This window comes from Nelumbo nucifera, chromosome 1 (assembly GCF_055504915.1).
Source record: "Nelumbo nucifera cultivar China Antique chromosome 1, China Antique-T2T, whole genome shotgun sequence".
Classification (NCBI taxonomy): Eukaryota; Viridiplantae; Streptophyta; class Magnoliopsida; order Proteales; family Nelumbonaceae; genus Nelumbo; species Nelumbo nucifera.
Genome location: NC_142649.1, coordinates 7240024 through 7254728, shown reverse-complemented (window position 1 = coordinate 7254728; position 14705 = coordinate 7240024). Strand labels below are relative to the sequence as shown.

The 14705-nt window shown below is 37.3% G+C and overlaps 1 protein-coding gene across 4 annotated transcripts in view; it reads left to right on the top strand.

The window, feature by feature from the left end:
• Positions 1–10460: 10460 nt before the first annotated feature.
• Positions 10461–14705, top strand: part of LOC104587006 (uncharacterized) — a 30013-nt gene continuing 25768 nt past the window's right edge. Inside the window, exons 1-3 of one of the 4 annotated variants that reach the window (XM_019195960.2) lie at positions 10959–11077; positions 11356–11449; positions 11590–11712. In XM_019195960.2, coding sequence (XP_019051505.1) covers positions 11618–11712 — 95 coding nt within the window. In that variant the 5' untranslated portion in view covers positions 10959–11077; positions 11356–11449; positions 11590–11617. Of the gene's footprint in view, positions 11120–11355; positions 11450–11589; positions 11713–14705 lie in introns of all 4 variants that reach the window. The other 3 variants (XM_088896293.1, XM_088896292.1, XM_010244423.3) reach the window with 3 other exon arrangements.

Below are 14705 nucleotides of genomic sequence, written 5' to 3'. Positions count from 1 at the left end.
ATTACTACAAATCTATGTTATAGTTGGTCTTATTAGTTACTTACTTCCAAATTTGATTTTATATTAATGAAATACTCCATAAAAGGATTCGTGGATATGTCTATTAAAAAGAATAAACTATTGAACTAGTCCATATTCAATCTAAGCAAGAAAAATGTACAAAAAAAAAAAAATTGACTATATCTTTAAGGTTGTAATTAGGTTGAAGTTGATTGGCTCTAGCCACATTCGAAACTGATGTGATCGATGAAACTTCTTATCTACGAGACTATTCTCAGAGAAAAAGATAAATTACAATAAATCTCTTTAACAATAATATGCATCACAAGTTAAGATCAATGCGACAACTTTGGAGAAAAGAAAATAGCTAGATTGCAAAGACAATTTAGGAGAAAAATAGATCAATTTTGAGAGGAAGAGTGAAAAAATGACAAACCTGGTCCAGAGTTCATGAGCTCATGTTTTCCCTAAAGAATGTTGGTGAGAGGAGCTTGTCAAGTCGGTGTCGGTGATGAAGGGAAAAGGAGGTACTTACTACATATTTTACAGGTTTACTTCACCAGTGTAATTGAGTTCTATTCAAATGGCAAGGGACATATGTCTATGTTATTAGACCTGTTCATAGGTCGGGCTAGATCGGGCTCAGGCCAGGCTTTTATTTGTTATCAACATGATATATTTAGGCCCGAGCCCGAGCCTAACCCGACCTTTGGGCTTGGATCTTGAGCTCGAGCTCGGTTCTCATAAAAGCCCGAATCTTGACCTAAGAGAGTTATCGATCATATTTCCTGTTGCATAAAAATGAGAAAAGGAGATAGCTAACAGTAAACAACCTCTGGTTTGGATAGAATTGAAACAAAAAGCCAAAATGAGTAGTGATTGACAATGAAAAGGCAAATCCTTATGAGCTAAATGACTTGGGCAAAATTCTTCTATAGTACTTTTTTTTATAATAAATATTGTAATTTCCTTTTTGTATTTGGTATTGTTGAGCATACTGCATGCTTTGATTCTAAATTTCTAATAAGAAATTAGACAAAAAGAAACACTTGTTGGAAAGAATCCCCATGGGCGGAGCTTATATACTTTAACCATCGATTGGATATGATGCAAGCAAACCCATTAACATTAAACAAATATGGGGTCGGTGAATGAGAGAGACAGGGGGGAACCCAATGGTGAGTTGCCGTTGGTTACTACCTCTTGATGTCGCCAATCACTATTGTGGAAGGGGATGGAATAGAGAGAATTGCAAGAGAGAGAGAGAGAGAGAGAGAGAGAGAGAGAAACCCTATGGTAAGTAGTCGCTGGTTGTTGCCTCTTGATGTCGTTGATCACTGTTGTGGAAGGGGATGGAATAGAGAGAAAAGCAGAGGAGAGAGTGGTGACGTTGACTGCTTTGGGTACTCAAAGCTCAGAGGAGGATGTCGTCGTTGCCTTGCTGGTTGCCACCTGTGGATGATGTTGGTGGCTGCCATTGTGCAAATTACAAAATAGAGAGTTGAAGAGTGTTGACTATGAATGAAAAAGAGATGGCTAGGGTTAGAAAAAAAGTATAAATACATGTATATTATTAATATTTTTATTATTTAAATTAATGTTGGGCCATGCTTTTTGTTAAATTCCCGAGCCTAGCCCGAAATTATGTCGGGCTTAAATAATACGGCCCGAGCCTGGGCCCACGGGCCTAATAATATGTCCAAGCCCGACCACAGTTGGGCCGAGCCAGGCCATTGGTGTACCCGGCCCATGAATAGGTCTACTTCTTATCATAAAACGTTTACACCCTTTTGAACTTTAATGGGTTTATTATTATGAAAGGGCTCATTTAATTTTCAATGAATGGATATTAGAAGGAAAAGAACTGAAGTACAAGAAAACAATCTGCCTATAGAATAAAACAACTATCTTAGCCTTAAGTTCTAGAGAGAGAGAGAGAGATATGAAGCTCAACCACTTGTGGGAAAAGGTAGGAGAGTGCACTTTTGGGATTTTATAATATTTCAAGGTGCACATGATGTCATGTGCTCAAGATAAATGAGGACAACTAGACTTGAATATATATTTCCCTTGTACTAAATCTTGCAGTTGTAAGTCAAAGCCCTTAAGGCTTAAGTGTCACTACCTCCAAAGTATAAGGTATTTATCTATAATTTTCCTTTAAAAGTACTATAGAACCAAGCATTTTATAGGTAAATCTAAATATTTAATTGATAATAATCAAACTTTTAATACTTGGTTCTCAAGTACTTTAAACTTTCTCTTAATTAATTAAGTGGAAATGAAAATTTCAATTAATGGTTTATTTATTTTTTTGGTTTATACTTTGTGGCATGTGTGGTTATATAGAAATGAAAATTTTTTTCCACAATATTGATCCTCTTATGAAGAGCATTATATATAACATTGGCAGGTCAGTCCAAATCTCCAAATAATTTTAAAGAGAGATTAAAGTATATCTCAGTATGAGATTTCTCAGCTGCATGATATTATGACCAATTCAATCTATTTACACTTTGCTTAGATTTAGAGGACATTTAAGCAAAAAGTTCAATAACTGCATTTTGCATCTTGGCAACTCTCCTACTCTCCTTTCTTTGCATCAAGGAGTATGTTGTGATAAGAAAAACAATATCCATAGTCAAGATTAGGGGTGATCGTGGGCCGGGCCGGGCTTTGTACTTATGATAAGGGCTATAGCTTAAGCCTGGGCCCGGCTCGACCCAGGGTTCCAGGCTTGAAACATAAGCCCTAGCCCAGGTCTACACGAGCCCACCTGATTTTGGGCCAATGTCTTTCATATATATAAAACATTACATATCTATAATATTTTATATTAAATGACATAACATGCATATAAACTTATTTTATACATCATATAATATAAAATATTACATATAGTATAAATTATACATGTTACACTATAATATTTATATATTAAATATATAATATAATGTAAAATAACTTGTATACATATGTATAATTATACACAAAATGTGTAAGTTTAAATATATGCTAGCCGGGCCGGGCTTGAAGTATTAAGCCCAAGCCCGACCCTGGCCTGATGGGCTCGGGCTCGAGTTGGGCCTAAACACAAAACCCAGGCCCAAGCCCGGAATTTCTAGGCTGGGCTGGGCTGAAATGATCACCCCTAATCAAGATGTGTTGTTGGGTAAATTCATACTTTGCATTCAAGCTTGACAAGAAATAAAAAAAAAAAAAAACTCTATTCTTCTCAACATATTTTCTATACTATTCACGACCCTCAAGATTCTTCCATTACAAGGCCTTTAGATGGTCTATTAAGTTCTTCTTAGTTCTTATAGAGATTGTAAGGAAGAGAAGTACATAGCTACAATCATCTCCCCTTGACACATATTGCAAGTTTCTCTTTGATGTTGGTAGACCAGAGTTGTGTTTCTTGCCTAGGAATATGTAACAGTAACATGACCCCAAATATCCAAGGTTCAAAGTATCGATGCGTATCAAAAGCTTCCCGATATGCCCCTACAGAGGGTGTATCAGGGTTTTGACCGGTTCAGGGGGTGGATGGACCTTAAACTGGCCCCTTTGAACCGGATTTGAAAAAAAAAACTAAAAAAACTATTGATACTGCCCCATACGTTTCTACCGACGTATTGGGCGTATTGATATTTGGACCTTGCAAATATCCTTGGCAGTAGAGAGAAACATGTAATTACAAGCAATATGTGATTGCATCAAACTGACCAACTATGACATAACCAATGAATTATCTTATTCCCACTTGGCAAATTTGAGGTCATCAGATTTTGGTTTCACTTCCTTTCTTGTAATGAATCCTAGCTTACATCTTCCTTAGATGGTAACTTTAGAAGATTGGGAACACATACTCTAAAAAATTGGTTCCATCAAGTTTTACAATGGTTATCATACCATTAGAAGCAATAGCATTGCCTAGGAGCACTTCGACAATGGTTTGTACTTCCTTAGATGATTCCATTTGTCTTGGACAAGCAACCCTAGAACACTCCAACATCCAACTAACACATAGTAGACCTATTAAAACAGAGAACACACAGAAGCCAAAAGGAGGCAAAACTGAAGCTAACAACAATAAAAGTGGAGGATAACATTTCCCAACAATTAAATAGGGCTCAAAAAAATTTAAAACTACTTCCCATAACTCTAGAAAAGTAAAGTGATCTGAGAGTAACAAATCTCAAGCATGTACCACTCTTGGAAGGGAAGGAAAAAAAATGCAAACATTGAGCTTGTATTTTTTTATCGAAAATATGGTAAAATCAGGGAAGCATCAAATGGCGATGATAATCATACAAAAAACTCCATAAAATTAGGATGAACAAAATTGAACTAGTTTCAAGGGTTGTTGTGGCACTTGTATGGACTATTTATGTCATCTGGCAATAGTTTGACATTAGTAGGTCTTCTTGGGTTTGGGGGTCGACAAAGAAAACTCTTCCAAGATCCTTTCCTACTCTAATACCAAGTTGTGAAGTAACCAAAAGGAATGAAGAAGAAGAAGAAGAAGGAGGAGGAGGAGGAGGAGGATGAGTATTCACACCCTAAAAAGAATTATTTATACTAATTAGAAAAAGTTACATAAATACCCTTGAATGGGTGCTCAAAGTTGATTATGGTTACATTAAAAGACCAAAAAGTCCTTATTCACAAAACATATTCTCAACAATGTATAACGGGAATGAATGAATGATGAAAATGAAACCCAATTACCTTAGGAATCAAGTTGATTATGAGAGAAACTTTGATATTGTGAACTTGTGATTGAATTTAGGAAAAATCTATACTATCAAAAAGACATGATACTGAAATAGGTCTGATTAATCACAAACCCCCCATGAATTTTGATAAATAAATACCACCTGATTGGTTAGCAATGTTATGATATCGGTTGATTGGTTACAAGTTCTTTTGTTATCATGCCTTTGTACTCTCATAGTCGAACCCTTGAATTTATATATTATTCTATTGTGTTGTTAGGAACCTTTTTGTTATATTATCTTTAGAATTTAGAGTTTGGATTATCAACGACTATGGATTGGGTTCAAAATTGATTTAAGAACTTCATTTGTTTTTTTCCTATTTGACAAATTTTTAGTTTCTCTTCCTTGAGTAATAATTGATTTTTCCCTTTTGGAATAAGAAATTGCAGGTTATAGCACATCCATAGAACTTGTTTGATCATTAACTTTCATGTTCCAACTTCAAATTCAAAGGTATGAGAACTTTAGCTGCACAAGATATGCCCAATTTTTTTTTTGTACTTTTAATTTATAGCGCGCCCTACAAGAAAACGATTGTGCTATGTGATGGAGGCCATCGTCCCATATGAAATTCAGATTCCATCTTTAAGGGTACAACTCGATAAAGACCTCCCAATAGATAAGTGACGACAAGCCTTGTTAGCACAAGTTGAACTATTGGATGAATTGAGGCTTAAGGCAGATGAACATGTGCGTGATTATTAAAGGAGAATCTTGTGATCTAGATAAAAAAGTACAACTAAAGCTTTGCTCAAGCATGCGAATCAAGCCTATGCAATAAGAAAAGGCCTTACTCTCATAGGGGCTAATGCACAACAGCTTTTGTGCGTCAACTAGGGGTGGCAACGAGTCAAGCTTTTCACGAGTTGTTTGAGTTCGGTTTGTGAAAAGCTTGGCTCAGCTAGGTTTCAGCCGAGTTCGAGTTCGAGCTCAAGCCCAATTCAATGGCTCGATTATTAAAAGAGCCGAGCTCAAGCCTATTAGAGCTCGGCTCGCGAGCCAATTCGAATATATATATATATAATATTATATTATTAATTATTATAATTCTTAAATTTTTAAATATAAAATAAAAAAAATTATATATAATTTTTATTTTTATAAAATATTTTTTCTAAATATGTTTATAGTAAAAATATTTATAAAATATATAATAAAATATAAAACAAGCCAAGCTGAGCCGAGCTCGAACTTATGAACTCTTGACTCGAGACGAGCTCGAGCTCAAACCGAGCTCGAGCTCGAGCTTGATACTATTCAGCTCGGCTCAGCTTGAATCCACCCCTAGCATCAACGATCATCTTTGCTTTTTTCTCACTTGTTGCTCTGGCTTTCGAGTGGTGCCATTGCTTCTTGGTAGCAAGTGAAGGCGCCTGCTAGGGCACCACAACGCATCAGAATCTCCCTATTGAATGGCCTGTTCTCCCAATCAGAATAGTTGGGTCAATTCCTTCTCTTAAAATTGTACAAGAGAGTTTCCTACATCATACGGTTGAGCATTCAATCCTTTTGGTGTTCCATCAACATCAGAAATTCACATAGAATCTTTGAAAGACTTTCCTCCATAAAATAGAAAGTTTCTTCGGGATCTGGTGGTTCACCGCTACTCAATACCTTTGTGGATCGACTATATATATTACATAGGTGGATTCTTACTTTTATCTCTTATCATAAGCAATTCTTATTGTGTCAGCCCAAAGCCTCGCTAATTGATCTTTATGGTGCTTCACATTTTGTCTATTTCTTCACATTTTGTCTTCTATGAAGTCTCTTTTTTTGCTACAACTGATAAAAATTGTTGTTTTAGACGATGCATATGTAGAAAGCCTCTTTTGTTTTTAGTGTTTATTAGCATCTTTCTTTCTATATTGGAGATAGTCGCAAGTAATTACAGATCACATCCATATTATTAAAAGCTTGTGGTAAGAAAGTTATGATGCCAGAAAATAATATTCCAAAGCTTGTGGTAAGAAAGTTATGATGCCCTAATTGTTTAACAATTGTCGTAAACCACCTCTATTATTTTTGACAATTAACTAGCTCTACCCTTGCCTTTAGCATCCATTAATGTTCCGCCAAAATGTATACACATGTGATATCGCATATTTTCTTAAACCTAGTATTACCCTCTTTGTCTTTAATCTCAAATTTGAGAGATACTCTATAAGGAAGTCCACTTCTTCTATTCGAAGACGTGCGGCAGAATTTAAGGAAACAAACACACTATTTTCTTTGTACAAAAAATAAAGGAGACAACACTTGTATGCAAATGAATTGGTTGAATATCGGAATCTACAATTCAGTAAACCCTAAAATTGGCCTCCCACCAACAAGATTATAGTGCAGCTGTAAACAACAATCAAGTATATGTTTGGCATTGATGCTGTATATGTGTGGGTTGAAAGTACTGTTTTCTGAGAAAATGGTGTTTTTTTTTTTTTGTTTGGAAATGCTGCTAATAGGTAGGACATTTCTTGGGGCAACAACAATACCTTTTGTTTGGTGTCAATGCTCCATATCTGTTTTCAGCACTAGTACCTATTATAGGAAGTTCACGTCACTGCCACATCATGTCCTCGTTGGCAAAAACGAGCTCTGAATTGAGAAAATGTCAAATTCGGTGTTTTCCCAAACCACTCCCCGATTTCCAAGGCGTGGTTTGGAGCACCATTTTTTATGGAAAAATGGTTCCAAACATGTTACCATTTTCTGGAGCACCGATTTTTTCCAATGTGACATTGATGTGTCACCGTTTTTTGGAACAACGACATCGATGTCAAACACCACCCAAAACTATCCAAATCATGGATGTAACGACAACCCGAGCTAGGGATCAAAACAGAGCCAGGCCAAAACCAAACGGAAATCAAAACTATCCTTTGAGTTTGAGACTAGAACATTAGAGACATCGCCCTTGTTGACAACCGAGAGATCTAGAATTGGAATCGAAGAACCACAAGAAGTGCGAAAGTTTCCAAAAATCTCATTGTAGTCTTCTATCCGAGAAGAGAAAGTTGGAACTCCAAACTTGGGAGGACCTCCTAAGACGTGATTATAGACAATTATAGAAGTGAAGCCATTTCCATTAGAGTTGCTGAGGCTTGTCTTCCATGTAGGGAATGAGAATGTGAGAAATCCTTCACGGAATGGCTCAATTTGATGAATCTTATCTTCCTTTCCCTTTTGAAAACGCAACTTCTCTCCTCTCCAGTCTCCATGGATACCTTGTCGACCTCTGTTTCTAGTCTTAAGGCCCATGGCCTTCCTACAACGACTCCTCGTCGTGAAACCTTTCTCTTTAGATTTGCTCGTCTCATATGCCTTTCTTTAATTTCCTCCTTAGTACTCCCACCACCTTTGCCTTGAACCAACGCATCTACCACCATTGTCTGGTTCTCGCTAGTGACCCTGGGTCCGGCATTGTCCCCGATGCTATCACTCTGAACAACCCCCCATCACCCCCGCCACCACAAATCAGATAAAATTGTATCTGAGAGAGAGCCACAGTGCACAACTCGCTGAACAATACATTTAGGCATGCCTTAACGTGGGAACAGGCGCAAAGCATCAGGCATTACACAAAAGAAGAAGAATGCCATCTCTGCTTCCTGTATTCGCAAAGCATCAAGCACTTGAATGTCCCTTGCAAATGCTCGGGCTGAACCTCAGTCATATGAGCTACCACCCCTAGACCTATTCATGGGCCGGGTCGGGCCGGGCTTTTACTCTTCATTAACAGAAATATGTTAGGCCCGAGCCCGAGCCCGACCCGACCAACAAGCCTACAACTTGGGCCCAAGCCTAGCCCTAATAAAAAGCCCGAAGCCCGAAGCCCGAGCCCGAGCCCGAGCCCGAAGCCCGACCTAATAAAAAAAATTAGAAAATTTCCCTATTCAATAATCAATATAAATCAGAATTTATTTACATTAAAAAATATATAAATTCAAAATTTATTTATATTAAAAAAAGAATATAAAGAAGGGAAAGAGGATGTGGAGAAGAAGAATTCGGTTGGAAAAAGAAGGGAAAGAGGTGAAAAAAAGAGGGATATTCAACTAGGGTTTTTAGGTTTAGTTATAGGTCGGGCAGGGCCGGGCTCGGGCCGGGCTATTTTGACAAATCCTGAGCCCGGCTCGAATTTATTGCGGGTCGGGCTTTTTGGCCCGAGGTTAAGCCCGTGGGCCTATATACCTGTTCAAGCCCGTCCGAGGGTCGGGCCGGCCCGTCGGGCCACGCGGCCCATGAACAGGTCTAACCACCCCTAACACTGAGACCAACTTCCAATATCGGCAGTTGACGAATCTCTCAATCTGTAGTGGAAGGCAAAGGGAATCATTCTCTAACGTTGGCTACCAAATGACAGTGGTATAGCCTTTTCATCAGTTGGGCTTTATTTTTAAAATTTTAAGAATAGTAGAGGATAAATTTGATATTTCATTTTTAATGTATAAGAATGATGTCAATTGTTATAAAACTTAAAAAGGTACTTTACAATATCTAAATAATAAGAGCTGAGTTTCAAAAGGAGGCGATCTTTAGGATTTTTTTTGGGGTGGCTCTCCTCGGGATAGGGAGCCGTCCACCTAGGTTCTCCTTTCCCTTACCCCATCTGGTCTCTCTCTCTCTCTCTCTCTCTCTCTATTTTGAGAGAGTCTTCTTCTCGAGTTTTCTCGAGGCTTCCCCTTGAGTTTTCTCGAGGCTTTGTTCTCTGGTTTTTTTCATTTGGATTCTTCTTTTCCCCTATTTTTCTCCCATATGTGTTTTGACATGGGATCCCTTAGACTCTTTATTGGGCATCCGTTACCGATGGATGTAGCTTTACGATTGCTGTCTACGATTGAGTCAGTTTGCAACTCTCTGGAAGATGTTGTTCATGGTGAGTTCTGTTTGCAGTTTTCTGGCGAAGGCGGTCTTTTGGAATCCTCTACTGTCAAATTCATTTGTCATTTGTGGTGGATTGGAGATGTATTGTCTACTTCTGTTGGTGATTTTATTCACCTTTATTCGGTTTGAAGAAGTTCTTTATGTTCTCCTTCATCCATTTTTATATTTTGTTCTCTTGAGAAATTGTTTATGAATTTTCTATTTGACTTTGTTAGTTTTTTTTATATCAATTTCTTTATTGAATGAAATATGATGCATAAGGGCTATTTAAAAAAAAAAATCCTAAACCTTAAATATACTTTAAGAAATTTACCCACAATAATAATATGGTCAAACCGCTGACCCACGATTGGGAGGGAAAAACGGTTGATCTTTTAAGACTATTTTTAAATTGATAGGAATACGTATGATGCCCTAATAGATTGGATCAGCCAAATCCCGAACCCAATTAAGATTAATCAATCGAGGGTTGGCTCGTTGGTGTGTTAGCGGGTTGTCCCAGCATTGACGCGGAATCAAATCCCGCAGGCCGCACGTACATCGAAATATATCTGACCCTAACCCGTCCGATCCATTGATATCCAATCTCTGATGTGACTAGTTCCTTGTATTAACGAGTTATAACTCGGACAACCAATTCGAAACTCTCCCAACTCGTCCGATCCATACAACTCTCTCAATTCTCAAACAAGGGAAAATCTATTTTCCATTTTTGAATTGTCAACAAAAGGTCGCAAAAGAGATTCCAGTCAAATACTAGATTTTTTTAGGGATGAAAAGGTAACTTCACGTCTACACGAGAAGGTCCGAAGTTCTGAACTTCCGATTGGAGAGAAGAACGACGAATGAAATTGCAGATTGGTGAAAGAGAAGTACCGAAACTAAAATAAAATTTTACAAATTCGGACCTACAGAGAACGAACTCTCACGTTCACCACCGTGCAGATTTTGCTTTCTCTCTCTCTCTAAATTCTTTTTTGCCTTTCCAATGATTGTAAATCTCCTAGTTGTCTCTCGGAGCTCCCTTCAGTCACTAACATATATCTAGCAAAAAGCTTCCGATTGGTTCTTTCTGCTTCCCTTTTGATTCAGCTGCTTATTTGGGTCTGTTTTCATTTTTTTGAATGGTGGGAATGACCCAATTGGCGGGAGCCAACGGTTCAGTCTGAGGTTCTGGGAGTTGGGTTTTGGTTATTCATGGCTGCAAGTGCGAACCCATCTGGGAATCAGGAGGGGAGCCATGTCGCAGCTGCTGGTTCAGCAGGGGGAAACCCTAGTAACAGCATTTCTGGCGCGGTGTCGGATAATTCAGTTCCAGCGCATGCGACGCATGAATTGAAGCACAACCCAGGTCTCTCGGTGGAATGGACGGCGGAAGAGCAGTCCATCTTGGACGAAGGACTTGCCAAGTCAGTGCTTTTTGATTCTCTTGATCCATTCGTGGTTTCTGGGTAGTGGATACTTTGTCTCAAGGACCAGTTCTTGTTCTCTCTATCTGGTTGTTTTGAATTCTTGCTCTTTTGAACTGTTTTGTTGGTAAAATTCGTTATTTATTCTTAATTTAACTATTCACTTAAAATCTATATTGTGATTTATGGTTTTTGCAATTGTTGGTTTTGTTAAATTCATACTCCCCTTCATGGGTTTCGTTCAACTGGATTTCCCTTTCATGTTTAATTTGTTTCAGGATATCTGATTATCTGGCTTAATCAGTGGACCTTCATTTGATTTTCTTTTCACTATGTATGGAAACGTTTCAATGGCGATTTTGTGTTTACCATGTATGTAAACGTTTCATTGCATGCTTAAATCTGTTTGGTGTTTTCATTATTTTTATTAAGAAAATCTTGTCGGAATCTTATGTGATTAACTGCATTTAATTTCTTCCTTTTTTTTACCTAATTCATTTTTTGTGATTTAGGTATGTCTAGCTTAACCGGTGGACGTATATGGGTTTCTCTTTCTATTATGTTGCAGCAATTTCTTTTTCATTGATACGTTTCGCTGCAATATTTTCCCGGTCATGTTCTGCGCATCCTCTTAAGTACATACTCATTTTTTTCCTCTTCTTTTAGCTGATATCAGGAGATAAATATTTGTGCAATCCGTTATTAACTAATACTGTACTTTTTAGTTCCCTTCTCAATATTCGTTTTCTGTTTTTTTTTTTTTCTTTTTGTTAAGAATTTATTTATTCTACATCAGTGTTCTTACTGTTATTCATCTTTCTTTTTTCTTGGATAGTTTTTCTGCACTTCTTGTTGATACATTCCATAGCTCCTTATTCTGGGAACCATTTTTTTATTAGAGGGTATAAATGTTTTTGCTTTCTGTTCTTTTGGATTTTTTTTGTGTGCTTTTGAATTACTGTTACCTGCTTGTTATATCTGTTGATGTTTCTTTACCTTGTTTCGTAATTCATGTTTATTTTAGTTCCATATCTTCTATTGATGTACAAGTTCTCATAGCTTTTCTCACTAGTTCAATCTCTCTCTCTCTCTCTCTCCCTCAAATCTCATTCAATTAGTAGCCCTTGTACCATTTTGGGTTTTTCTTTCTATTTTGTTGCATCATTTTTTACATTGATACACTTAACTGCACTGTTTGTCCTGCTTGTTCTCTCACATCCTCTCACCAACATACTCTTCTTTTATTAATTGTTGTACTTTTCATCTTCCTTATTTTTCATAGTCATTTTCTTTTAAATCGATTTATTTCATATTATTTTTCTCTATGGTATCTTATGCTTCTTAAGAAGAATATAGTAAGGCCAGAAAAGGGAAAAATGGTGTTCGGGATGGAAATATGTCCATATGAATGCTTGTGGCACATGTACAACTACTCTCCCATATGTTGTAATCATTGGGCATGTAATGTATGTAATTCATGTAATGCTCCCCATTCAATTGTATTTCCATAAATCATCCTCATTCATAATGTCATTGTCATGAATTTCCTTGTTATTGTAATCATCCTTATCATAATCCTTGTTTTATTGTCATTGTTGTCACAATCCTTATTATTATCATTGTTATCATATTCTTCATTATTATCGTCGTTATCACATTCCTCATTATTATTGCTGTTATCATTATAAATGCCTTATTCTAATTAGTTTCTTTTGGTCAAGTAATTCTTCATATCTTTTCTCACCATGCCAGCAATTTTTTCCTCACTTCCCTCTTCTTCTTCTGGAGAATTTTGCAAGAAACTTCTACTTACTCCCATGTTTTTTTTTCATGGCATAAAATTTTCCTTTTTATTTATTACCAAAAAAGGTCATGTTGATGTAGGACTGATGTGACCCAATGCTGGACTGGTAACAAATTTATTACCAAAAAAATCATGAAAAAATAAATGATGATGGTAAGGGATTGGGTCCAAGGTTTGGGTTTGAGGGGCTAGGTGTAGGCCTAGGGAAGGGGGATAAGGGTTTGCCTAGGGTTTATGGCTGTATGATCATATGATGTGATAGGGAAACCAGTTTAGTGCTGAAAATCCTGCAATATGCAGAAATTTCTAGGGAGAGAGAGAACAAAAAAAATCGATATGTCAGGATTTGAATCAAATTTCCTCGAACTGTTTGGCACAAAAAGATCAAAGTTACGAAAATTAGAAACTTTTAAGAACTAGGGTTTTTAGTGGGAATTTTTGAAAACTATTCTAATGGGATGTAAAGAATCCTTAGATATGGGGGATGGCTGAATCAGATATGGTTTTCACCATTGTTTGGTAGGGAAGATTTAGATAAACAAGTAAGGGAATTGAGAGAATACTTACCTGTGATCAAAGTCAGTCCTATAATTGATGATGAATGATGGCTTCTGATAGCCTTTTCCCAGTTCTTTGATAGCTATGGGTGGTTGAGCTCAAAACTTTATGCCCTGCGCTTTTAAAACATTGCAATGAATTTAGTTAGGATAAGAAAATTTTCTCTTAAGGTTCTCTTCATTGTTGTACTTTTACTATTATTTATATTTGTTGAAATAATTTAGTTATTTGTGTTAGGGTCTGTTTGGATAGTTGAAGCGTTTTTATTTCTGTTATGTCTGTTATTGTACTCACTTACAGCAGGACCACAAGGGTCTTTTCCCTTCTTATTTCTGCCACCCTATATAATATAATAAAAGCTGGCACCGCCAACACTGTTCTATTGCTCCAAGCCTTTTCTTCTTCCTTTCTTCCTTCTCCTTTCTCTCTTCTTTTCTTCTTTTCTCTACTTTCTTATATTTCAATCAGATTTATTGTCAAGATGGTATCAGAGCCAGGTTGTTGAATTTGGGCGACCAAGTTTTCTCTCTTCAAGTTGCTGAATCTGGGCGGAACAGAGGACTGAATCTGGGATGATCAAATCAGAGCTGCAACTGGTACAACCCTAAAGTTTTCTTTCTTTATTTCTTTCCTTGGTCGTGTACCAAGTGGAGAGCGAATGAATCCAAACCACTGAATGTCAGCAGATTTTTGTGAGGGTTATATCTGTTATTTGGTGGATCGTGTGATCCTGTACCTATGAAAAGGTGACTGTAGGTCGTAGATGACCTGTTTTCTCTGCTCGTTAGTTTGAGTTCATGTGTGTTAGGATCTCTCTTATTGATTAATGCTGTGGTGGAACTTACACATTATTGATTAATGCTGTGGTGAAAATCAGCCTCGTCATAGTTCTTCTTTGGAAGTTGGTGCTGTTTGTTTTTTGTGCTCAGATTAAGTCCAGAACTGAATTGTTGTATGTGGAGTTTTTTGTCGATATAAGGAGGGATCCTAAGTTGAGAGTTTAGATAAAAACCCTTGTGCTTACCATGTCGTCTGAGAATTCTGCTACTTCAGAGATTCCAGGGAGCCATAATGGAGTGAGTGGGGGAATGGATATGAGTTTCCCCATGGCTATCATTCCCTTTGATGGTCTGAACTACCTTGAGTGGTCTAGGGGAATAAAACTCTACATCACTGCTAGGGGGAAAATAGGATACATCAATGGGAGAGTGAAGGAACCGAAGTACGGAAGTGCTGAATATGATAGGTGGAACCAAGAGAATAGTA